The sequence below is a fragment of the Rhinolophus sinicus genome, linkage group LG15 (assembly GCF_036562045.2).
Source record: "Rhinolophus sinicus isolate RSC01 linkage group LG15, ASM3656204v1, whole genome shotgun sequence".
Classification (NCBI taxonomy): domain Eukaryota; kingdom Metazoa; phylum Chordata; class Mammalia; order Chiroptera; family Rhinolophidae; genus Rhinolophus; species Rhinolophus sinicus.
The window spans coordinates 47,981,545-48,004,647 of record NC_133764.1 but is presented as its reverse complement, the minus strand read 5'-3'; the positions used below and the strand labels follow the sequence as shown (position 1 = coordinate 48,004,647).

The following is a 23,103-nucleotide window of genomic DNA, read 5'->3' as shown; positions in this document are numbered from 1 at the left end:
GTGGTCATTGGTTTGGGGCAGTGTGGGTGAGGGAGTGGAGGAGGGAGGAAGAGAGTTTGTTTAGTGTTTGGGTGATGCTTTTCACCTGCCAACCTGTTTTACCCACCCCCTCCAGGCCTGGCGCTCCCGGGAGGAAAGCAAAGAAGGCAGGAGGATTGAGGGCTGGGGTCATGTGTGGGGTATGGGACAGCCCAACAAGCTGAGAAAGCTTTTAAGAAACAGCCCCTGGGTCCCTGTTGCCTGTGTCTGGTCCCTGGGAGGGTCCCTAAGCTTTCTGGGGGAACTCGCTTGTTGTAGGAGAACTCCTGCTTCAGCCCTGGGCAGGTCTGGGTTCAAGGTCAGAGGGAGAGGGGCTGGCAGGGAACTTTCCAAAAAAGTGGTCTGGGACATTGATGGGTGAGAGGAGGAGACAGCAGCAGTCAGCCCAGGAAAGCAGACTGGCTCTGTCCAACTCAGGGGTGTGTGTGGGGCGGGGTTGCCACTGCGTGTGAGCGTGGGGGGCGTCCTGTTTTCTTTGGTGGCTTGGCAGCTGCCACATTATTGGGGAATCTCTCTCAGCTGCTCGCGGGGGCTGTCTGGGCCTGTCTGGGAAGTAGAAGCCATCAGCAGTCTGAAACATGACCACATTCCGCCCAGTGGGCCTGCTGGGACCCTGGGACCCAGGGCTGGGCTGGGGTTGGTGGGCAGGGCAGGGTGGGGCTGTAGGACAGCTCAGAGTGCATCCTGAGAGGCCACGTCAGGGGACTGGGTAGGGCCTCTGGGGAAAGATGTGGGCGACTGGCTGGGGGCGGGTCTCAGGAGGACCCTCTTCTTGGAAAGTGCCCTTTAGGTTTCTAATTGGCTAGGACCTGAGGTATATGCCCCTCATCTCACCCTGAGGCCTCTTGGAGTACAGGATGGGTAAAGAGGGTGGAAGGGGGCATGCCCCTCCGTTCTCCCAGTTCCCTTTTACCACGACGCTCCCCTCGCAGCTGCCATTTCCCCATCCTGCAACTAAAATCCTCTTTGCCTACATGAGCCCAGGACCCCTGTTAGAGGGGTAGGGAAGGACTTGGCTGGGTCACCAGGAGGTGCAGGGATGGGGCAGGTCAGAAAACTTGCCAGATGGAATTGTAGCCTCAGGAGTGCTTCCCCGATATCAGGGCTGTGCAGGAGGGGGAGGGGTGGGGGAGGGGGCAGTGTGCCCAGGACCCTGGGAAAGGTTTGGTGCTATGGCACAGTGGATGGTGGATGAAGCCCTGACAGCCCAGTTATGCAGGTAGGTGGGGCAGTGGGACATTATCTCTCTCAAACCCCAGTTTCATGATCTATAAAATGGGGCTGTGATGTGAGACCTGACAGAGTTACTGTGTTGTGTGGTGAGCCCGGTGGGTTTTGGTCCAATTTTCAGGGGGGAGGGGGGCTCGGTCCTTGCTGTCTTCCCAGCACCCAGCCCAGGGCTAGGACTGTTTGTGGTGTGGTATGTGGCGAAGGAGAGTCATCTCAGGCTGGGGGCTGCCTGGTTTCCCAACTCGTTTCTCCGCCAGACACAGGGTCCAGGCAGGCAGGGCTGAGGTGGCAGCTGCCTGGGAGGGCCCAGTGATGGTGACTTCCTGCCTCTTCTCTTCTCCGTATTAGGTCATGGGAAAGCATAGCTGGAGGGCTTGCCTGAATCACAGGTGATGGGCCTGAAACCAGAGACACGCACACGCACACGCACATACAGACGCCCAGCATGGGGTTTTGGAGAAATGAAACAAAGCCCCACTGGTGGGAGGGGAGGGGGCCCACAGCCACCTGGGAGCTGGCAGGTGGCCAGCGGTGATGAAAGCCCAGGAGAATGGAAACAGAGGATGGAGCCTGTTGTAATCGCTGTGCCCGCCCACCTGCTGAGCCTATAAAGGAGGCGGGCAAGCCCCAGCAGCAACTCAGGCCCCTGTCCTCTAGAGCCCACTTGCTCTGTGCTCACCTGCCGCCGCCACCATGACCACAACCATCCGCCAGTTCACCTCCTCCAGCTCCATCAAGGGCTCCTCCGGCTTGGGAGGCGGCTCATCCCGCACCTCCTGCCGGCTGTCTGGTAGCCTGGGTGCCGGCTCCTGCAGGCTGGGCTCTGCTAGCGGCCTGGGCAGTGCCCTTGGGGGCAACAGCTATTCCAGCTGCTACAGCTTCGGCTCTGGCAGTGGCTATGGCAGCAGCTTTGGCGGTGTTGATGGGCTGCTGGCGGGAGGTGAGAAGGCCACCATGCAGAACCTCAACGACCGCCTGGCCTCCTACCTGGATAAGGTGCGCGCCCTGGAGGAGGCCAACACTGAGCTGGAGGTGAAGATCCGTGACTGGTACCAGAAGCAGGCCCCGGGGCCCGCCCGCGACTACAGCCACTACTACCAGGCCATCGAGGACCTCAAGAACAAGGTGGGGCCTGCTGGTGGGAGGGGGCCTGTGGGGACCATGATTTCTCCTCTCCTGTCTCCTGCCCAAGGCCTGGAGTCCACCCTGGGGGCTGTCACAGGGCCTGCAGGAAGCTTGGCCTCTGGGAACCCAACTGGGGGCTGCTATGTGGTTCCTGTTATCCTGTTAAAGGGCCACAGGCTGGGCCAGGGATAAGTAGGCCTCCTGGTGCTCCTCTGAGCCTCAGTTTCCTCATGTGGAGGGCTGGGCTCACGAGGCTGCCAGCTATGTGGGCACCTTTCTCCTTAGAGCAAGAGGGGGATTTGGGGCAATAGTGGGGTAAGGGGTCTGAGTGAATGAATGTCTGATCACACCTGCTGGGAGGCAGAGGCAGGAGAGAGGGGGCAGGACCTCAGGAGGCCTCTTGTGAGCCTTATTTGGGGATTTTTCTGGATTCCCCATCCCTCCTGCTGCTCCCTCAAGAATGACGCTGATCAGAGCTGGCGTGGGTGAGGTGCTGCCTGTGGGAGCCCTTGGGTTCGGGCTTAGCACGGCTCATGACTTCTGATTGGAACCTACTGTTTAGTGAGGGCTATTTCAGCTTCCCTGTTAGGGAAGCCTCTTCGGGGCATCATCTCCCCAACTGTAAAGTGAGGGGGTTGACCACAGCCCCTCTACTTTCTGGCATTCTGGGACAGCTTCTGTCCCGGGGGCACCCTCCCATTCTCTGGCTCTCTCGAATTCCTAGCCTGAGAGCTCCCTGTGGCTGCCTGCTGGGGTTTAAGGCAGAGCCGGGCATAGGGGTCTGTGTCGGAGGAGGCCGGTCCTGTCCTGGGGGAACAGGAGGCAAGTTTCAGCACATCAGACTTCTGCCGGTCCCGCCTTTGTCAACAATCACAGCACAGTAAAGGGAAGAGGCTGGGTGGGAAGGGAGCCTTCCTGGAGAAGGCAGCCACTTCCTGGGCCCGGCGATGTGACGGCTCTGCCACCTCCCCAGATCCTCACGGCCACGGTGGACAACGCCAGCATCCTGCTGCAGATTGACAATGCCCGTCTGGCTGCTGATGATTTCCGCACCAAGTGAGCCTTCGCCAGTGGGCTGGCAGGGACTGGGAGCACCCCTCTGGACCCCTCGGTGGCTTGTGGCATGGGCCAGCAGCTGGGGGTGGGGGAGTCCACCTCTTAGTCTAGGGTGCAGCAAATGCACCAAATTCTGGAGGTTCATGGGCTTAGGCAGATGATGGAAGAGAGGGAGGGGAGGAGGCAGGAGGCAGAGAGGAGAGAAGTAGGAAGCCAGGTGGGGGCTGGGCCTTGCCCTGTGTGGTCCCAGGGCCCAAGGGCTGGAATTTGCTTCCTCTCCATGCTCTTATCATTCCACACAAGCCCTTAGAGCCCCGGTGAAGGCAAGGTGCTGGCCAGGCCCCGGACCTGCCAATCCAAGCATCTAGACTGAGGTCTCTGGTTCCCTTTGCAGGTTCGAGACGGAGCAGGCCCTGCGCATGAGCGTGGAGGCCGACATCAACGGCCTGCGCAGGGTGCTGGACGAGCTGACCCTGGCCAGAGCCGACCTGGAGATGCAGATTGAGAACCTGAAGGAGGAGCTGGCCTACCTGAGAAAGAACCACGAGGAGGTGAGGTAGAGGGGCTGTGGAGTGGGTGGCAGGGCTCTGGGGCTGCACCAAGGCTGAAACCAAAGGAAGAGCTCAGAGCAAGAGCTCTAGGGCTGGTCACCTTACATGGCTGCCCTGTCTGCAGGGCCCTGATCCCTAGAGATCTGGAGCCAACATGCAGGGCAGCGTCCTTCCTGCTTCTCTGAATGGGGGGAACCTCCCAGGGCCCCACAGAGGCCTCTTTTGCCCACACTTGCCTCCCACACGAGGGCAGGGGCTAAGTGAGGTTTCCTCCTCATCCCAGCCCTTAAACCGTTGAATCTGGGCCCTAGGCAGAAGTTTGGAAATTAGAGGAGATATTCTGGGGGCACAGCCCTAAGAATGAGATTTGATCTTTGGAAAGCCCTCAGTTTAATGGTGGAGACAAAGAACCTGCCCTCAGGGAGCCCCCAGTCTGATACCACTATACAGAGCAGGTGAATAAAAGTCATCAGGAGGGTCAGAGAGTAGAGGACAGGTGAACGAGGGAGGGGTCCTTGAGAGGGGTCTGGAGAGCTTGTGTGGGAAGGGTTGGGAGTGAGAGATCAGGACAGGCCTGGATGCCCACACCAACGTCCCCTCCTCCACAGGAGATGAATTCCCTGCGAGGCCAAACAGGCGGCGAGATCAACGTGGAGATGGATGCCGCCCCTGGTGTGGACCTGAGCCGCATCCTGAACGAGATGCGTGACCAGTATGAGAAAATGGCAGAGAAGAACCGCAAGGATGCTGAGGACTGGTTCTTCAGCAAGGTGGGGGCTACTGTGGGCCAGAGGCCTCCCCTGAGAGATGGGTGTAAGGACTGAGTCTCCACAGCAAGCCCTGTGCCTGGCATCTTGGGGACACCCTCTCCTCAGTGAGCCACACAGACTCCAGGCTCACCCATTGTACCAACAGGCCTGGAGTGTGGTTAAAGCTACTGGATCTGGGGGTGGGTGGGAAGATCCACTCAGGAATAAAGCCAGAGGGTAAAGACCCTGAGAGCTTCCACCTTTGCCTCAAAAAGTAAGGAACTAGCACCATGGGCCAGGCTACTTCCCTGGCAGGTTCTCAAATTTCCTATTCTTGTGCCTTCCACTTGCAGGGATTAAAGATAAAACTTCACATCATTTCAAAGTTTTCTGGGCTATGGGAAGTGGGAAGCTGGTGAGAAGGCACCACCCCACCCCCACAGTCAGGTTTGGGAGGAGGCCTGAGAGGCTGAGTGGATGTCAGGAAGGTGACCAAGGTCAGGGGTGTTATAGGGAGTGGGAAGAGCCCCAGGTGCCTGTCTGGGCACAGGATGGGCCCTGGGCTGAGCATATGGAGAGCGGGAGGGTCGTCTGATTTGGAGAAGGGATCCCAGGCTTATGTTTCACCATCCTGTGTCCTGTCTGCAGACAGAGGAGCTGAACCGCGAGGTGGCCACCAACAGCGAGCTGGTGCAGAGTGGCAAGAGCGAGATCTCCGAGCTCCGGCGCTCGGTGCAGGCCTTGGAGATCGAGCTGCAGTCCCAGCTCAGCATGGTAGGGGGCGCTGCCAGGCCTGGGGTGGGCACAGGGCCCTGCAAGGGGCACTAACTACCATTACTGACCCTGCTCCTCCTGCTCTGCTGTAGAAAGCATCCCTGGAGGGCAGCCTGGCAGAGACGGAGAACCGCTACTGCGTGCAGCTGTCCCAGATCCAGGGGCTGATAGGTGGTGTGGAGGAGCAGCTGGCCCAGCTGCGCTGCGAGATGGAGCAGCAGAACCAGGAATACAAGATCCTGCTGGATGTGAAGACGCGACTGGAGCAGGAGATCACCACCTACCGCCGCCTGCTGGAGGGCGAGGACGCCCAGTGAGTGGGGGGCCTGGTGCCAGGGCTATGGGCCTGCGGTGGGGGTAGGGTTCTCAGACCCACATCTAATCGCCTCTCTCTGTTTTCTTTGCAGCCTGACTCAGTACAAGCCCAAAGAACGTAAGCATCTTGTTGGCTGGGGGTGGGGCAGCGCCCATCTGTTTCTTGCGGGGGAGGGTCCCAAGGAACTCTAGGAAATGATGGCTGATCTTTATCAGGGGTGGAGGGAAGGAACCGGTTAGGGCTCAGGGTTGATGCTCAGGGGAATTGATGAGGGAGGCACTGTCTGGTTTGAAGGAGAGGCGGGGCAGGGCGATGGCCCTTATCCTGGAGTCTGATTGGGGAGATGTGGTCCTAGCTCTGGAGACTCATCTGATAGGGAGATAGGGACATGGTCTCGGGATCTTTGCTCTGAGACTCTACAGATGAGCAAAAGCAGTCTTGTCTCTGGGCTCTAGTCTGATGGGAGAAAGAGACTTGGCCCTGGTTCTCTAGATCCCACTGTGATGGGAAAGATAAGATCCTAGTCCTGGAGCACCTAGTCCAACGGGGGTGATGGAGACCAGGTTCTGGTCTTGCAGAGCCCCCCGTCTGATGGGGGAGATGGGAGCATAGTCCATGGCCTGGGGACTGCAGAGCAATGGAGATATGTACCCCATTCTGTGGAGCACCCAGTTTGCATGGTGCTGCTCTTACAGGACATGTGGGTCAGAATCACACCACCCCTCTGGGAGGCAGAACTCACACAGGGGCACCAGCAGAGGGACAAGACGGAAGGGAGGGAGTGGCAAGGCAAGAAGGACACGTGTGGGTGTGACGTTGAGGGGCCAGCAGAGGCATGGACACCAAGCGTCTATGGGGGAGAGAGCCAGCTCTGCTCAGGGACTGGGGGTTGAGCCAGAGTCTCTCGGCACCTGCCAATCTCCAAGTGTTTGTCTCCTGCAGCTGTGACCACCCGTCAGGTGCGCACCATTGTGGAAGAGGTCCAAGATGGCAAGGTCATCTCTTCCCGCGAGCAGGTTCACCACACCACCCGCTAAGGACTCTGCTCCCCTGGCCAGCCCCCCAGGGCCGCTCATTGACCGTGCAGCCTCTGGCCTTCCTAGCCTCAGCTGCCCGCCCCTCCCCCCACGTCGGCTTTCAGTCCCTTTTCTCTGCTGCCTGACCAATAAAGCTTGTTGACTCAGATGTGGAATGCATCCTGGTTTTGGCCACTGAGGGGGACCCTAGTGAGGGATGGGTGAATGAGGGATGGGGTAATGGGGGCAAAGGAAAGAATCCGTGGACACCCACTGTTGTTAACTTAGAAGTCAGGGTAATCTCCGACCAGGGTAAAGAGTAGGTCTGGGCTTGTGCATGGGGGGCTTTGCATCTCCTGAAAGCCAGTGATTCGAGGGAGGGTGGCTCAGGCAGTGCCAGACACAGGGTGGGCTCAGCATATGGGGACGGGCCACTTAGGTAGGTCTGTGACCATGGGCAGTCACTTCCCCTTGCTGAGCCTCATTTCCTCATCCATAAATGGACGAGAAGTGCTCAGGTGCAGGAGCCAGAGTCCCAAGGGATGATGCATCCAGTCAATGGCTCCTCGAGTTCCCTCCTCTGAGAGGGGGCAGGGGGTGAGCAAGGATAGGAGTCAGGATCCTCCCGGGAGAGGCTTTTGGGGGGGGAGGGGAAGCAGGCTGGGTGGTTTGGGTCCCCAGGGTACTCCCATTGCCTCACCCCAGGAATGTGGGCTATGGGCTGTGCATCTAGAGAAGGCTGTGGACCCCAGGCAGCTGTGGGAGAAAGGTGAGGCCTCTCAGGGATGTTTCCTTAAATGGTCAGCTGCTGCTCAGGATGGAGGTGCTGGGAGGGGCTGGCTGTTCCTGGGAAATAGCACCACCCCAGTCAGTTCCAGCAGCCTGGGGATTGGGGTAGGTGGGAAATTGCATCCTGGGGGAAGGGGACAGGGGCAGCCTTGCCCAAGCCCCTCCCCGGACCCTCTGGGTCCCAGCCCCTTTCACTCTGGTGGCAGGCAATGAGCAGGTGGGGCGGAGCTCCACACCTGGAAGTCTGCCTTTGAGTAAATCCAGAAACCACTGGGTGGGGCAGCCTGCTTTCATGATTTTCTTCAAGAAGTGGGGGTGGATGGAAAGGTGCCCCCTCCCTCAATTCACTGATGGGCCTGGGACCACCTGCTGCTGCAGAATCAGACCAGGGTGTCAAACACCTGTTCTTATTTACCTGGTGCCTGGAGACTGAGGCTCAGGGTGGGAAGGGGGCAGGAGCAGCCGAATGAGCCCCCTCCAGGCCTGGCATGGTGGGGGGCTGGGGCGGAGCAAGGTGGAGCCGTGGCATGAGTGCTGTCTATGAAGTGGGCAGCTGGGTGTGGGGACTTTGGACTGGACCTCAGAAGCCACGGTAAGCAAAGGGTGAGATGAACGTTAGCTAAGGGCCCTCCCGGCTCCGATACTGGGGATGGGGAAGACAGCGAGCTCTGCCCCATGGCAGGGACTACTGGCTGGCGTCCAGGAGCCCGTGCCGACAGAGGCAACTGCAGCACTCAAAGCAGGCTGGGTGTGCAGATTCTGTTCCATCAGAGGCTGGCGCCTCTCAGCTGCCTGAGCAGCAGTCAGGGCAAGGATGGAGGGCAGGTGGGAAGCACTGTACCTCCCAGGCCCTCACCGCACATCCGGCCACAACCAGAAGAACCAGCCCTGGACTGAAGATGGCTCATCCCGAGGGTGATCTCATTTATTTGAACAACTGTCCCACGAAGCAGAAAGGCTCTGGGAAGAAGTACCCCATTGTGCAGATGGGGATACTGAGACTCTGAGGAGCAGTGACTCAGCCCTTGCCTGGAGCCCGGCATGTCAGGGGTGGAGCAGGGCTGTGCTGGGAAGAGGAGCCGAGAGCCCTGCCTCCTGCCCAATCCCTGGCTCTCAGGCAGCAGTTCTCTCCGGAACACACCTACCACTAGGGTTCACTCCTACTGATGTGGTGGCTGAGAAGGGGTCAGAGTGTGGGCCCAGCCAGAGACAGCCTGGAGTTTGCCCCTCTGCTGGAGAAGAAGCCCCTGTCCACAAAGTGAGTGGGTGGGTAGCTCAGGAGGCCATAATGGAGGAGCCGCCAGGTGTGCTGAGAGCTGAGCCAGTAGACGCAGTGGCTGCGGTGCTGGGGTTGGGGTTCTGTAGGAGATAGTCCTGGGCCCAGAGGGGGGAAGCCCCACCCTTTCCTGAAGTGCTCAGCCCAGGCCAGGGCAGGTGGGGGCCACAGGGCAGGGTGACTAGGTGTGGGCTCCTGTGGTCCCCTTGGCGAAGTTTGGTGGCTTTGTTCAAGCACCCAAAGCTGACCCAGGCTGCTGAGGACGTTGCCTGTGGCTAGGCTGGGAGAGCCAGCTGTGGGACTCTACACAGGGGCTCGCAGTTCATCCACACCTACCCACCCACTGCACTGTTTCGTCCCCTATCAGCAAAGCGGTCTGTAACCGCCCTCGGCACCACTTCACCTACTCTCATGTGATGAGCACAACACTCCCGATCCGCAGGCTCAGGCCCTGGGCCAGGGCAGCCAGCCCCTGTGACTCCTCTTCCACCACTGCCATGGCCAGGAAGGGTGACCTGGCAGTGCTTCCTGCAGGGCGATAACATGGCGGTAACACTGCCCATGGCGCTGCATCTCTCTGTGTGTGGGTCTGCATGGGGCCTGGGGGAAGGAAGAGACACAGGGGCCTGCAGGACCCCAAGGGACCCCAGCCTAGGGGTGAGGAGGAGGGCACAGTGGCGGGCTGACAATACCCCCTCAGCCCTTGTGTAGTGTGGGTCTCCTGTGCCACCTCAGGCTGTGGGTGGCTGAGGAGAACAGTGGGACCAGAGCCAGGACAGTTCTGCCACCAGGCACAGGGCTGAGGCTGTAACTGAGCTTTACTCAGCCACGGGCTTCCGTGAGGGCCCCTTGGTTGTGCAGACCATTGTGAGGGGCTGTGGCAGCCCCCGCCCTTGGAAAGGAGGCATCAAGCATGGGGGAGGGGAGGGGACCACCTGACAGATCCTGGGATTGGTCATGGGGCCAGAACCTGGATCAGAGACGTATGTTCACTCCTAGATGGACTGCTCCCTCCTTGCAGGCCCCCTCACCCATCATACCCCGAGCACACGGTATTAGGATTGTCTCTGTTCCTCTTTCTCCGTCAGACAGTATGCACCCCTGGACTTCTTTTCTTGTTCTTTTTTTTTTGCATCTGAGTGCACATAATAGGTGCTTTATAAATATCTGTGAATAAATGCAATATGGCCACCAATCTGTGCCAGTGCTTTATTTATTTCACCTCTTACATGCCTGTGAAGTTGTGTTGATCTTCCCATTTCCTAGAAAAGGAAACTGAGGCTCAGAGAGACCAGATGACTTGCCCAATATCTGGCCCATGCTTGCCCAACCCCAGACTGCTCTGTCCTGGCTCATCCGGGCTCTTCTTTCTTCATCCTGCCCTGAGGCCCATGGCAACAGCCTCCTCTCTCTCCTCAGTCTCCCTGGGGACTCCTTCCCCTGGCTGGTCACCAGAAAACCATCCCCAGGATCAGGCTTGTCCCGGTGAGGCTGAGGCTGTGGGCCGAAGCAGGGCCTGTGGATCTGGATGTGGTACTGGTGATCAGTCAGGTTTGGGAATTGTGGCAATTTGAGGCACAGTGTTCGCCAATAATATTTCCTGGCCAACTCTGGAATGAGATGACCTCATACCTGAGATGGGGTGGGCAGAGGAGAGAGGATTGAGGCCCCGTGAGGAAAGGAACCCATTGCCTGGAAGGGTGACAGCTGGATGGGAGTCGGTGCTCTGTGCCCACATGGCCTGGTGATTCTGGCTCTTAGCAAACTCGGGGCAGGTGTAATAGAGGAAATGCAAACCCCAGCCACCTCTCTTCTAATTCAGATCTTCTGAGGCCCAGCTGGAGCCACTCCTGGTTACTCCAGGCACCTTCTGAAGAGTATCTGAGAGGCAGCTCCCTCCTTTACTGTGGGGCTCAGAGTTGGTACCATCCACCCAGCTGCATCCCATGAGCCAGGCACCTCAGGGTTTCCTGCACATGGGGCTGTATTCCCACCTTAGTTTTCTCTCCAGGTCAAATGATAAGTTCCAAAGTCAGAGATGATGTCACATCTTCCCGACCCCCTATGCCCCGAACGCTGGGCACACAGTGGGTGCTTTGTCTGTGGTGTTGACTGAGTGGTTTGATGGGTTGGTTCGGCAACTTCTTCCCTACAGCTTCTCAGCCCAGGTGGCTCCTGGGCCTTCAGGGCTTGGGCCTGTGTATAATCTCTTCTCCACTACTCCTTCAGAAATGGGGGCGGGGCAGCGATCCAATTACAAAGAGGAGGAAGATGTGCTGGGGGCAGAGAAGGAGAGCTCCCAGAGACCACTGGGAGAGTCGGTGTGGACCCTGGTTAGGGTGCTGGAGCTGGGTTCAAGGCTCTGCTCTTCTGCCTCCATGCTGTGGAACCTTGGGCAAGTCTTTCACTCTCTGGTTGGGGTTTGGTGGCTTTTGGTGACCTCAAAGGTCATTTCCAGTTCTGAGGGTGATGAGTTTGTGGTTGGAACTGAACTTTAGGCCCATCCTGACATCTAGGACAGTAGGGGTTTTGTCCAGGATTCCAGGGCCCCTTTGCCCATTTTTGGGACCGGGGGAGGGGTACACCAGGTTCTCTCTTCCAGGCCTAGTCCGGAAGGCATGTGCTGGGCACCAGCTCTGCTCATGCCTCTGGGCTCTGTGCCCACAAGCCAAGTGACTGATGGGACACAATGTGGCAGTAGCAAAGCTCTAGTTATGCTGAGGCAGAGAATTTCCTGCCCCAAGGTTCAAGGTGGTATTACCCAGCAGAGCTCAGGCTGAGGCAAACCTCTCTTGGCTCCTCTCACCCCCACTCTTTAAAATAAGGACAGTGGCCAGCTCTGTGGGTCACCCTTCAGATCACCCCAAGAAAGCCTCTGTTTTGGGGTCAGACCCCCTGAATCCTGCATCCAGCCCCTGGGCCAAGGTCACACCCATTGTGGGCAGAGCTCCATCCCAGCACTGTGGGGAGGTAGCTGATAATGGACACACTCGATCCCTGCCTGCAGGGCACTGAGGGAGAGCGGAGATGCCTGGGCTCTGGGTTCCAGTCCCAGGCTTGTGACTTTGGGCAAATCACCCACTCTCTGTTTTTCTCTCTCTCTTCCTCACTTTACAGGATGAATTCAAGACAATGATATATGTTGGAGATGCATAGAGAGATTGTTCATGATGGTGGAAAGGGCTCGAGCTGGGTAAGCAAACAGACAGGAGTTCAAACCTCACCTCCCTGTTTACTGGGTTCTTGGGAAGCCCACGTAGCCTTCCAGCTCCCTTTTCCATGAACTGGTGGCAGGAATAGACCCCTCACAGAATGGCGTGGCACATGTAGGGCACTCTATACAATACTTGAGCATGGCAGGTGACCAGAGAGCCACCTTCCTCTTTCTCCACTGAATGAATGAAGCTGCCAAGCTCAGCCAGGAATCTGTGGACACTTGAGAGAAAACTGTTGGGAACTGAGCCTCAGATACAGTATGGGGACTCAGAGGCCCATGGTGGCATCAGGGGTCACTCACGGTACTGGTGGCAGGAGAGGGACTCTCTCCCATCACAGTTTACAGTGGGTGTTGGTAATTAGGTAGAAAAATGCATTGGTGGTGGGCTGCTCAAAGGGTGGGAATGTGAAGGTGCAGAGGGGAGGGCAGGGGTGTGGCAGGGAGGCACCAGAGAGTAGAGGTGAGTGTGAAGAGGTATATGAGGGGCAGCTATGCTGGAAAGGAAAGATGAGGGGTTGAGGGTCAGGGCTGGCCATCAGGGAGGGGCCAGCGGGGTCCTTCATTGCATGTTCCTCTGTGGCTGGTGGTGTGTCCTTCCTTTTTACAGATGAGAAAACTGAGGCCCAGAGGGGCCAAAGACTGCCTATACCATGCAGTGTGTAAGGGGCAGAGTGGAATTCAAGCCACCCCCTATCTGGCTCCGCAGTGCATGCTGGTTCCATGGTTCACACCATTTCTGGAAGTCCTGAGGCTCAAAGGCAGCCTCCAAAACTGGGGTTCGATCCAGTAAGGGAAAGAGAGTCATAGAATTATTATAACTATAAAATAGAAAGATCCAGCCTTGTCACTTTACTGAGGGAAAAGAGGCTCAGAGAGGGTAGGTGAGAGGCCTCAGGTCACACAGTGAGCAAATCAGAATGAGACCAGGAACTCAGCTCTCCTGTCAGAGCCAGGCATGAAGGATCCCCACGGCTGCATCCTGAGACAGCCCTGGGATGGTATCGCTGAGGCCATTTCAGCCATGGCTGTCACCGTGGGGCAGGGAGTCCTTCCATGGGCTGACTCACTGCCTGGGGACGCAGCTGCCACAAAGCCGCTTGTGCCAAGGCCCTGCTGGTCCCTCGGGCTCCAGGAACAGGAGCCAGATTCCTGCCGCCCAGCCTGAGTCACGACTGACTCGTTTTTGTGTATTTTCTCTCAGCTCCACACCCCCCAAAGCTGGGTGGGAACTCTGAGCAGCACAGCGAAGTGAGTAGACCCTGGGCTGAGTAATGTGGAGTGGGGAGTTGGACGGGACCTGGAGTGATGAAATCTGGATGGGAACTCAGAGTCAGCAGTTAAAAGGACTCCACCTTTCCCAGGTGTATATAAAGGTGCCTGGAGTTTGAGGCAGCCCCAGCATCCTTCCAGCCTCCCTGAGCACCTTTCTCTTCTCTCTGCCGACTCACTCGCTCACTCACCTCCCTCCTTGGCACCATGACCACCTGCAGCCGCCAGTTCACCTCCTCCGGCTCCATGAAGGGCTCCTGTGGCATTGGCGGTGGCTCCAGCCGCATGTCCTCCGTCCTGGCTGGAGGGTCCTGCCGGGCCCCCAGCGCCTACGGGGGCCTGTCAGTCTCCTCTGCTCGCTACTCCTCCGGGGGGTCCTGCGGACTGGGGGGCGGCTATGGCGGCGGCTTCAGCAGCAACAGCAGCTTTGGTGGGGGCTTTGGTAGCGGCTTTGGAGGAGGATGTGGCAGCTTCGGTGCTGGCATGGGTGGTGGCTTCGGTGCTGGCTTTGGCGCTGGTTTTGGTGGTGGCGATGGCGGCCTCCTCTCTGGCAACGAGAAGGTGACCATGCAGAACCTCAACGACCGCCTGGCCTCCTACCTGGACAAGGTGCGCGCCCTGGAGGAGGCCAACGCTGACCTGGAAGTGAAGATCCGTGACTGGTACCAGAGGCAGCGGCCCAGCGAGACCAAGGACTACAGTCCCTACTTCAAGACCATCGAGGAGCTGAGGAACAAGGTGGGTGGGCCACGGGGGTGGCTCTGGTGGCTGGAGCATTGAAAGAAGTCACGGTTGCAGTGGCCCTTAGAAAAGCACTTGCTAACATCTCCATTTTATAAATAGGGAGACTGAGGCCGGCCTTGGGGGAGTGGCCAAGGGCCACTCAGAGAATTGGTGGTAGAGGGTCCTTTTTCAGCATCTAGGTGTCTGAGCTGGGCCAGGACCCCTGCCTTTCTTATGCCCTGCAAGCATTCTTTGCACTGCCCCCTCAGCTTCTCTCAGCCTGGGGCCCAGGATGGATTGGTGGGAGAGGTAGGCTGCATCCCCTACGTACCCTGAGCTGGGTGGAGAAAGCACCCCAGGCTGGCTGGGGAAGCCCAGGACCTGAGCTGCCTGCTAGGTGACCCCCAAACTTGAGGGAGCTCCTTTCTCCCCTCGGTGCTCTTCACTCCTGAGTAGCAGGATCTTGGCTGACCCGGTCACCTGTCCTTTATCGCCCGTGCAGATCATTGCTGCCACCATCGAGAATGCTCAGCCCATTCTGCAGATTGACAATGCCAGGCTGGCAGCCGATGACTTCAGGACCAAGTAAGCAGCCCTGTGGTGGGCTGAGGGCAGAGAGTAGAGGGCAGGGGTGAGCAGTGGGGCTGTCCATCCAGGAGCACCGGCAGGACTCGAGTCTCAGAAGCCTCATGGATGGCACCTGATACGCTGACCTCTGTCCTGCCAGGTATGAGCATGAGCTGGCCCTGCGCCAGAGCGTGGAGGCCGACATCAACGGCCTGCGCAGGGTGCTGGACGAGCTGACCCTGGCCAGAGCCGACCTGGAGATGCAGATCGAGAGCCTGAAGGAAGAGCTGGCCTACCTGAGAAAGAACCACGAGGAGGTGAGGTCGCTGCTAGCATTGGCAGTGGGAGGCTGGTTCAAGGCGATTGCAGATGCACCTGGGTCAGGAAAGGGGCCAGCTGAGCCGACCACTTCCCGCCATCCCTTCCTAGGAGATGCTAGCCCTGCGGGGTCAGACAGGCGGGGACATCAATGTGGAGATGGACGCCGCCCCGGGTGTGGACCTGAGCCGTACCTTGAATGAGATGCGTGACCAGTACGAGCAGATAGCAGAGAAGAACCGCAGAGAAGCCGAGGCCTGGTTCCTGAGCAAGGTGAGTCTGGGGTCCTCAGCCTGCCTGCAGGACTTCCCAGCCAGGGGGCGCTTCTGGAGCGCCTCACACCTGCTCTTCTTTCCTATCTCAGACAGAGGAGCTGAACAAAGAAGTGGCCTCTAACAGTGAACTGGTGCAGAGTGGCCGCAGTGAAGTGACCGAGCTGCGGAGGGTGCTCCAGGGCCTGGAGATTGAACTGCAGTCCCAGCTCAGCATGGTATGAAGGACCTGGCCCAGCCACAGCCCCCAAGTCACCAGTAATGGCCACAGTACAGTCCCACCTCTTTTTCCCCCAGGAATGGAACTGAGGGGATCATTGTACCTATCATAATAGATAGAGAAATTAAGGCCCAGAATGGTGGAATCACTTTTCTCCATGTTGTCTGGCCTATAAGTAGCCCATTTGGGGTCAAAATCTATACACCTCACAGGAAACATACCCAGAGACCTGGAGGGATAGCAGTGACCATCTCCGTTGACTCTCTTTTTCTTTCTCCCACTCACAGAAAGCATCCCTGGAGGGCAGCCTGGAGGAGACCAAAGGCCGCTACTGCATGCAGCTGTCCCAGATCCAGGGGCTGATCAGCAGCGTGGAGGAGCAGCTGTCCCAGCTACGCTGCGAGATGGAGCAGCAGAGCCAAGAGTACCAGATCTTGCTGGATGTGAAGACGCGTCTGGAACAGGAGATCGCCACCTACCGCCGCCTGCTGGAGGGCGAGGATGCCCAGTGAGTGCCTGGCCCCCAGTTCTGCCCCACAGACCCTTCAGCCCAGTGCTGCTCCCAGCTCATCTCACTGCTCTGCCTTTTCTCCCCCACAGCCTCTCCTCCTCCCAGCACACATCCGGCCAAGGCTATTCTTCCAGAGATGGTAAGGCTCCTGAGGGTCCCAGGCATGCCAGAGCCCCCAGACCTCCCTTCTCCCTGTGTTGGATGAGCTTTGCTTCCAGAGCTCTTCTCACCTCCTCTTTTCTCTCCCACAGTCTTCTCCTCCTCCTCGTCTTCCTCCGGCCGCCAGACCCGGCCCATCCTCAAGGAGCAGGGCTCATCCAGCTTTAGCCAGGGTCAGACTTCCAAGCACTGATCTGCCTCTCCCAGGTCTTCCTGCCCACCCACCGGCCTCACCTCCTGCAGGCACGGGTCAGGCCCCTGTTCTTCCAGCACAATTCCCAGCTGTCTCCCCTCCCTCTCTGCTGGTGGTAGGCTAATAAAGCTGATTTTCTGGTTGATGCAAACCTGTGTGGTCTCTGTTCTTGAACTGAAGGGAGAGGAGTTGACGGTGCCTCTCAGGAACTTTCTGGGACCTCACAGCCTGAAGGGTGCCAGAGAGAGCAAGGCTCAGAAGAGTTTGTAGGGTCTTCTTGGAAGACCTCCAAGCCATTGCGGGAGTGGGAGGTGGGACACAGGATAGGAGGGAGCTCATACGTGTTGACAGACACCATGTGAGGCATTGCACAGAGATTCTTTCCTTAGACCCTCCTGGTAACTCTGGGAGGTGGGTGTGGTCAGGCCCATTTTGGAATGGAGACAACCCTGGGATTCAGAGAGGTTAAGTAACTTGCATGAAGACACACACATCGTAAGTGGCACGACTGTGGTTCACACTCAAGGCTGTGTGGCTACAAAGTCCAGGCCTTTCTTTCATACTACTCTAACTGTTTAAGTATTTTAACCCAAAGACTCCAAAGCTTGAGCTGGTAGCTCTCCCCTTTGGCTCCTCACATTTGCACATGATTTTTGTGTTGGATGGTGGAAGGGAGAGCCTTGTGCCTTGGGGATGGTGTCCATGGTTAGAATGGATACCATCTAGTTAGGATCTTCTCCTAACCTGTTCCTCGTCACTCCTGTCAACTTCTTCCTCTTCCTTATTCCCCTCAGCCTGTGAGTCGAGTGTGACATGTCCCTTAGGAAATATCTGTCACCTGTGTGCTCTATCCCCATCACCACCGCCACATTCGGTCCTGCTTCCTCTCTCCCCAGAACTGGCCACAGCCTACTCACTGGGACCCCTTACTGTCCATCTCTCCCATGCCCATTTCTGCCTAATGACCTTTCTAACAAGAATGTGGTCAAGATCAAGAACAAGGATGTGACCAGGAGTCTGGTGCTGAACCACCTACGCGTTCCCTTTCCCCTCTGATACTTGGCACTTCCTTCTCAACCAGCTTTGGTACCTTTCTGCCCTTCCCTGCCTGGCACTCCATGAGTCAGACATACCTGACTAATTGCAGTGTTCCACACCTGTCACTTGCCATGGATGTCTTCCATATATAAATTTGTCATTAAAAAAATCAAAGTTAGGTATGTATGTATGTACAACATAGTAAGACTTGTTAGGAAAATGATCCATCCTACTTTGTGTCCTGTGCCTCCATTCCCACCTCCTACTTTTAACTCTTAGCTGTTACTTTTGGCATTTGCCTCTTTTTTCCCCTAAATAACAGTTGTATACAATCAGTTTTACTTTTGAATCACTTGACTTCCTGCTCTAAAAGATGGGGACTTAGCTCATATACAGCGTTGCCCCCTTCACTTTTTCCTATCCTTTTAATATATTTATATTTTCATTAGAGAAATGTTTAATATTTATATTATTATGACTATTTAAATATTATTCACAGTCAAATCATGTTTGATACTATATTACGTTTCCTTGGCATAAATATATCTTTTTCAATTTGTTTAGGTTTTCTATGTACCTATCACGAATTTATTCTCTCATTCACTGCCAGAAGTATAAATATCCTCTTAATATATTAAACACTGCATATTCCATCAATTTCATCTTCGCAAAGACGTCCCTCCTGGAGCGCTCTGTCCTCCTGCTTCAGTCTGTCTGGATGCTCTCTAGGCCGCTGTCACCCTGGCACCTCCCTCCACTGTCATCTTGGGCATCTTTTTCTGTGTTACAGCCCTTGTTTCCTGGATCCCACATCTTCCTTTTTCCTCCCTCCCCCTTCATTTTAGTGAAGCACATAGACTTATGAAGGATTTGTAGACCTTTTATGTCTGAAAATATGGTTAGTGCCTCACTCTTGAGTGATAGTTTGGCTGGGTGTGAAATTCTAGGGAATTCTATGATATTCTCTCAGCATTTTAAAGGTATTTTTACACTGTTTCCGGGCATCCATTGTTGCTATTAACAAGTCTAATGCTCTTCTGATTCTAGATCTTTCATACTATCCTACTTCCACCCCTTTCCCCAGAACTTTGGGTTCTTCTCTTTCTCTCTAGCAGGTGTTCTGCCTTGATGTGACTGTGTCTTCACCTCTTATATTGGACACTTAACAGAATCTTTTCATGTGGAAACTCAGGCTCTCCAGTTCTGGGAAATTTTCTCGAATATTTATTTGATGGTTTTCTCTTCTCCATTTTCTCTTATACTGGAACCCCTCTTTTCCTATTATTTCATTCTACTTTCCCTAACTTGTCTTTTTTTGACTTTCTGAGATTTCCCTAAATTTTGTCATCTAATCTTATTATTCAGAGTTTAAAAAAATCTGATGTATTTGTAATACTTTATAGCTCTGGATCCTTCTTTTTATAGTCTCTTGTTCTTGTGTCAAGACAGAATATTTTCTCTTATCTCTTTGAGGCTATTAATCATGGCTTTAATAATTCTTCTATTTAGTATATAAAACATAACCAAAATCACACTGGATGTCTATATCATTTTGCATCCAGTTTTTATGAATATTATAAGAAAAGCTCTTCCCTGTGTTATTAAAAGTGGTATATAGTAGTCCACCTTATCTGCAGGGAATACATTCAAGACCTAGTGGAGGCCTAAAACTGCGGGTAGTAACAAACAATATATACTATATTTTTTCCTATACATACATACCTATAATAAAGTTTACAGCTCCTCTTTGTCATATCTGAATTGCCAGCATCACTATTCTTGTGCTTTGGGGCCATTATTAAGTAAAATAAGGGTCACTTGAACACAAGAACTGCGATAGCACGATGGATGATCTGATAACAGAGATGATGGGTAGTGTATACAGTGTGGATACGTTGGACAAAGGTATGACGCTTGTCCTGGGCAGGGTGGAGCAGGATGGCAAGCGACTCAATCCCGCTACTCAGAAAGGTGTGCAATTGAAAACTTATGAATTGTTTATTTCTGAAATTTTCAATTTAATATTTTTGGACTGGTTGACAGTGGGCACCTGAAAGCATGGAAAGTGAAACTGAGGATAGGGGGGGGGTACCACTGTACATTTTTTTAATTGGGGAATATTGGGGAGCAGTATGTTTTTCCAGGATCCATCAGCTCTAAGTCAAGTCGTCATTTTTTTTTCAATCTAGTTGTGGAGTTGTTGTTTTCAATCTAGTTGTGAAGGGCACAGCTCACTGGCTCATGTGGGAATCGAACCAGCAACCTGGGTGTTATAAGCACTGTGCTCTAACCAACTGAGCCAACCGGCCGTCCCTCACTGTACATTTTTAATGCTGTTTCCACTGGGTTTGTTTGTTTGTTTGGTTTTTTTTAGTTGCCATTTAAAATAATGTGGCAATAAACATCTTTCTGTGTAAAGTTTTACAAATATTTTGCATTTATTTCCTTAGGCTAGATTCCCAAAAGAATGACTAGGTGAGCAGATAACGGATGCTTTAAGATTCTTGATTTGTGTTGCCAAATTGATTTCCAGAGAAGTCGTACCAGTGTCCATATTTTGCCAGCAGGGAATGGAAATGCCTATTTCAAAACATGCTCACTGACTTTGAGTATTATCTTTTAAAGTTTCTTTTTTAAATTGATTTATCTGTCACTTTTAAAGCTGAAGTTCTGGAAGCACCCTTATACTGAAATGTAGTCCTGGCCTGCGTTACTAAAACTCTGGACCCGGAGCACCTGCTCATGAGTTGTTCAGTAACGAGATGTTGGAACAGAGGATATAAAGTGCCCTCTGCCTGGGTGTGGGGAGTGATTTTCACAAAGCTGTCCGTGCCAGTGTCTTCAGAGTTCATACCACCCAACAATGGACCCTCAGGAAGCTCCATGAGAAAGGCCTCCATTGGAAAGATGGGGAAACTGATGTCCCAAATAATTAAGGGGGAAAAAACTTTCTTGGGGGTCTCCTGGCTAGTTATGAAAAGTCTCTGAGAGCAGGCACCACGTTTTTCCTGTTCATTGCTGTCTCTTGTAGACACAAAACACGAACCCCTTTAAAGAAGGACAGTATCGAAGCAGCAATGTAAGCTTCCCTTTTAATAAGGGAACCAGCTTTTCTGTCTGGAAATGCCTTGCTGCCTGGATTTCTCAGGCTAAGATTTAAGTCCCAAATCAGATTGCATTTTGCTGTTGGCTGGGCTGGCAACGAGATGGGGAGATTGAATGCTCTCCAGTGTTCCTTGAAATTTGTCTACTTTGAACACACCCTCAGATTCTTTATGCTTGAGTTAGTGTCAAAGTTTGTGGAATATAGTTTCAGATAATTGCATAAAGTGCTACAACAATGGCTGGAGTGAGAATTAATGATAGCTTATAAAGTGTATCTGCTGATGTAAACGAATTAGTGGTAAGCTCGTAAGGTTTTACTTTCTTTGGGACCATTGTTTCTGAGAGCTATAAAAAACACCGAGTCCCTCTTCGAGTCTGAGATAAGGGATTTCTCATGTTTGCCTTCCCACTGCTGGCGCTTGTTTAAGGCCTCTGACAGCTCCCTGAAACATAAACATGAATGAAGCTTTCTGTTTTGCTTGTCTTCCACAAGCACCCTCCTTAGATAGCACCCAGCCTGCAAGGGACACTCAATAAAGACTTGTGGAGTCAAACCCCGCGTTTGGTGTAGAGGCCTCTGCTCTTTCTGGCCTCCATGGAACCTTCTCAGGAGCAAATTTCTTGAGGACAGGCTCTTTTGGATTCCGTGTCCCTCTCGTCATGTTGGTCCAAGGCAGTCCCATGGTACTGATGAAGTGCCATGGAAGAGAAAGCGAGTATTTTCTTGAGCCATGGCGGGATAAGCCAGGTGTGCGAGAGCCGAGGTATTGAGCGTGTACAGCTGTTTATCCGGCCTTCCATGCTGATGTGCTGTGTGTTCACCACCATGGCCTGATAGAACGTTGTGTCCCCCAGTCCCCAATTGTCCAGGACCACTGAAGGAGCAGATCAAGTTGGTGTTAAAGCAAAGATGGCTATTTGAGAGAGTCTATTTCTGACTTGGCTCCCTGGTAACTCATTGCTGGGATCCAAGGTTTCCTATCTTTCCTACAATCATAGGATTATTACACATAAAATACTGGGGGTGCCAAAAAAATGTATACAAGTGGACACTTTGGTCAACGTTACTCAAGCAGTAATTCACCGTAATCAGAAGTGTGTGGACACTGATGGTAACCACTATGAGCACCTCTTGTAATTGCAGAAGTCAAACGTGACTTGTACTCATCTTTTGTTATCGATATATATTGAGTATTACAATTTTAATACAGTTTTCCTTTCTTTTAAAAAGTGTATACATTATTTTGGCACCCTCTGTAGATACGTTTTGGTCCTTCCAGCTTTTATCCACCACACAAGTAGTGTAACAACATAAATGGAAACGTAAAAAATAAAAACATTCATCCACTGTTCTGTCCCCAGGGTTTTTATTCTCCCAGGCTCCCTTCCGGCCTCATTACGTGTGGGTACATAACAAAGATGACTTTCAAATATTTAAGGGGCTTTACTATTAAATGAATAAGTTCATAGATATAAAAAACCAGTATAAAAGGACATTGCTGCATTATTTATAGTGACTGAAAATGGAAAACAAAGTGACTACCTCTCAGAAGTGTACAGTCAAGTAAATAGTGGTTCACTCATACCATGAAATATTAAGCAGCCATCACAATCAATAAATTGGAGCTATGTCAGGTGGCAAGAAACAATTCCTCAAGGTACTGGGGAAAGGGAGATGCACAATGCAGAAAGCACACGTAAGATATTGATCCCACATGTGTGAATAAACAAGGACCAGACCCATATTTATATACATGCATGTATGTGTATATAATTTTACGAGAACCAAAAATATGAAAGGGTATACATGAATTTATTAGCATGGATTTACCTTGGGTGTAGGGTGGGAGGCTGATGTGGGTAGAGGGGTGGTGTAGATGGGAAAAGGGGATCAAAAAAAAAGGAAAAGAAAAAACGAGGTCACACACATTTATACATACACATAAAATTGTGTATGTGTGTATATGAACAAAGAAAATAAACAAAAAATTAAAAACCAAAGAATCAGTTAATTTGTTAAATATCACATTAGCTTCCTAGTTAGAAACGGATTGCACCCACTAATATCCTGGACTGTCAATTTTATATTGTTATATAATAGATTTTTTTTACCATTTTAATAATTTTTAAGTGTACAGTTAAGTATATTCACGTTGTTGTGCAACAGACCTGCAGAACTTTTTCATCTTGTAACACGGAAACTATACCCACTAAACTTGAATTCCCTCTTCTCCCTCTCCCCAGCCCTTGGTAACCAATTTTCTACTTTCTGTTTCTATGAATTTGACTTTAGGTACTTCATCTGGGTGGACTCACACCCAGATTCATCCTTTTTGTGACTGGCTTATTTTCCTTAGCATAACGTCCTCGAGGTTTATCCATGTTAGTTAGCATGTGACATACCATCTAATAGATTTTTAATTCATTTTACATTTAGATAATACCGTACTATGACTTTACAAATTAAAAGCGATAACCAAAAGAAGAGAAAAATAAAACTAAAGTAAGATCGTAGTCCCTTGCAGCAGGTAGTGTGGAATAATGGAGGGAAGCAAGAGGCCAAGCTGGGTTCACCTTTGAGCATGACCTC

At 53.3% G+C, this 23,103-nt stretch overlaps 2 protein-coding genes across 2 annotated transcripts; both read left to right on the top strand.

Annotated features, from left to right (window-relative positions):
- Nucleotides 1-1,918: 1,918 nt before the first annotated feature.
- KRT17 (keratin 17) lies at nt 1,919-7,019 on the top strand. Its single transcript, XM_019747769.2, has 8 exons — nt 1,919-2,394; nt 3,368-3,450; nt 3,845-4,001; nt 4,610-4,771; nt 5,399-5,524; nt 5,617-5,837; nt 5,932-5,957; nt 6,783-7,019. The coding sequence occupies exons 1-8, from the start codon at nt 1,963-1,965 to the stop codon at nt 6,875-6,877; spliced, it is 1,302 nt and encodes a 433-aa protein (XP_019603328.2). The 5' UTR covers nt 1,919-1,962; the 3' UTR covers nt 6,878-7,019.
- A 6,356-nt stretch (nt 7,020-13,375) lies between these two features.
- KRT16 (keratin 16) lies at nt 13,376-16,480 on the top strand. The gene is made up of 8 exons (XM_019747764.2): nt 13,376-14,145; nt 14,633-14,715; nt 14,858-15,014; nt 15,127-15,288; nt 15,380-15,505; nt 15,795-16,015; nt 16,108-16,157; nt 16,270-16,480. Exons 1-8 carry the CDS (start codon nt 13,615-13,617, stop codon nt 16,368-16,370), a joined length of 1,431 nt encoding a protein of 476 aa, XP_019603323.2. The 5' UTR covers nt 13,376-13,614; the 3' UTR covers nt 16,371-16,480.
- Nucleotides 16,481-23,103: the final 6,623 nt, after the last annotated feature.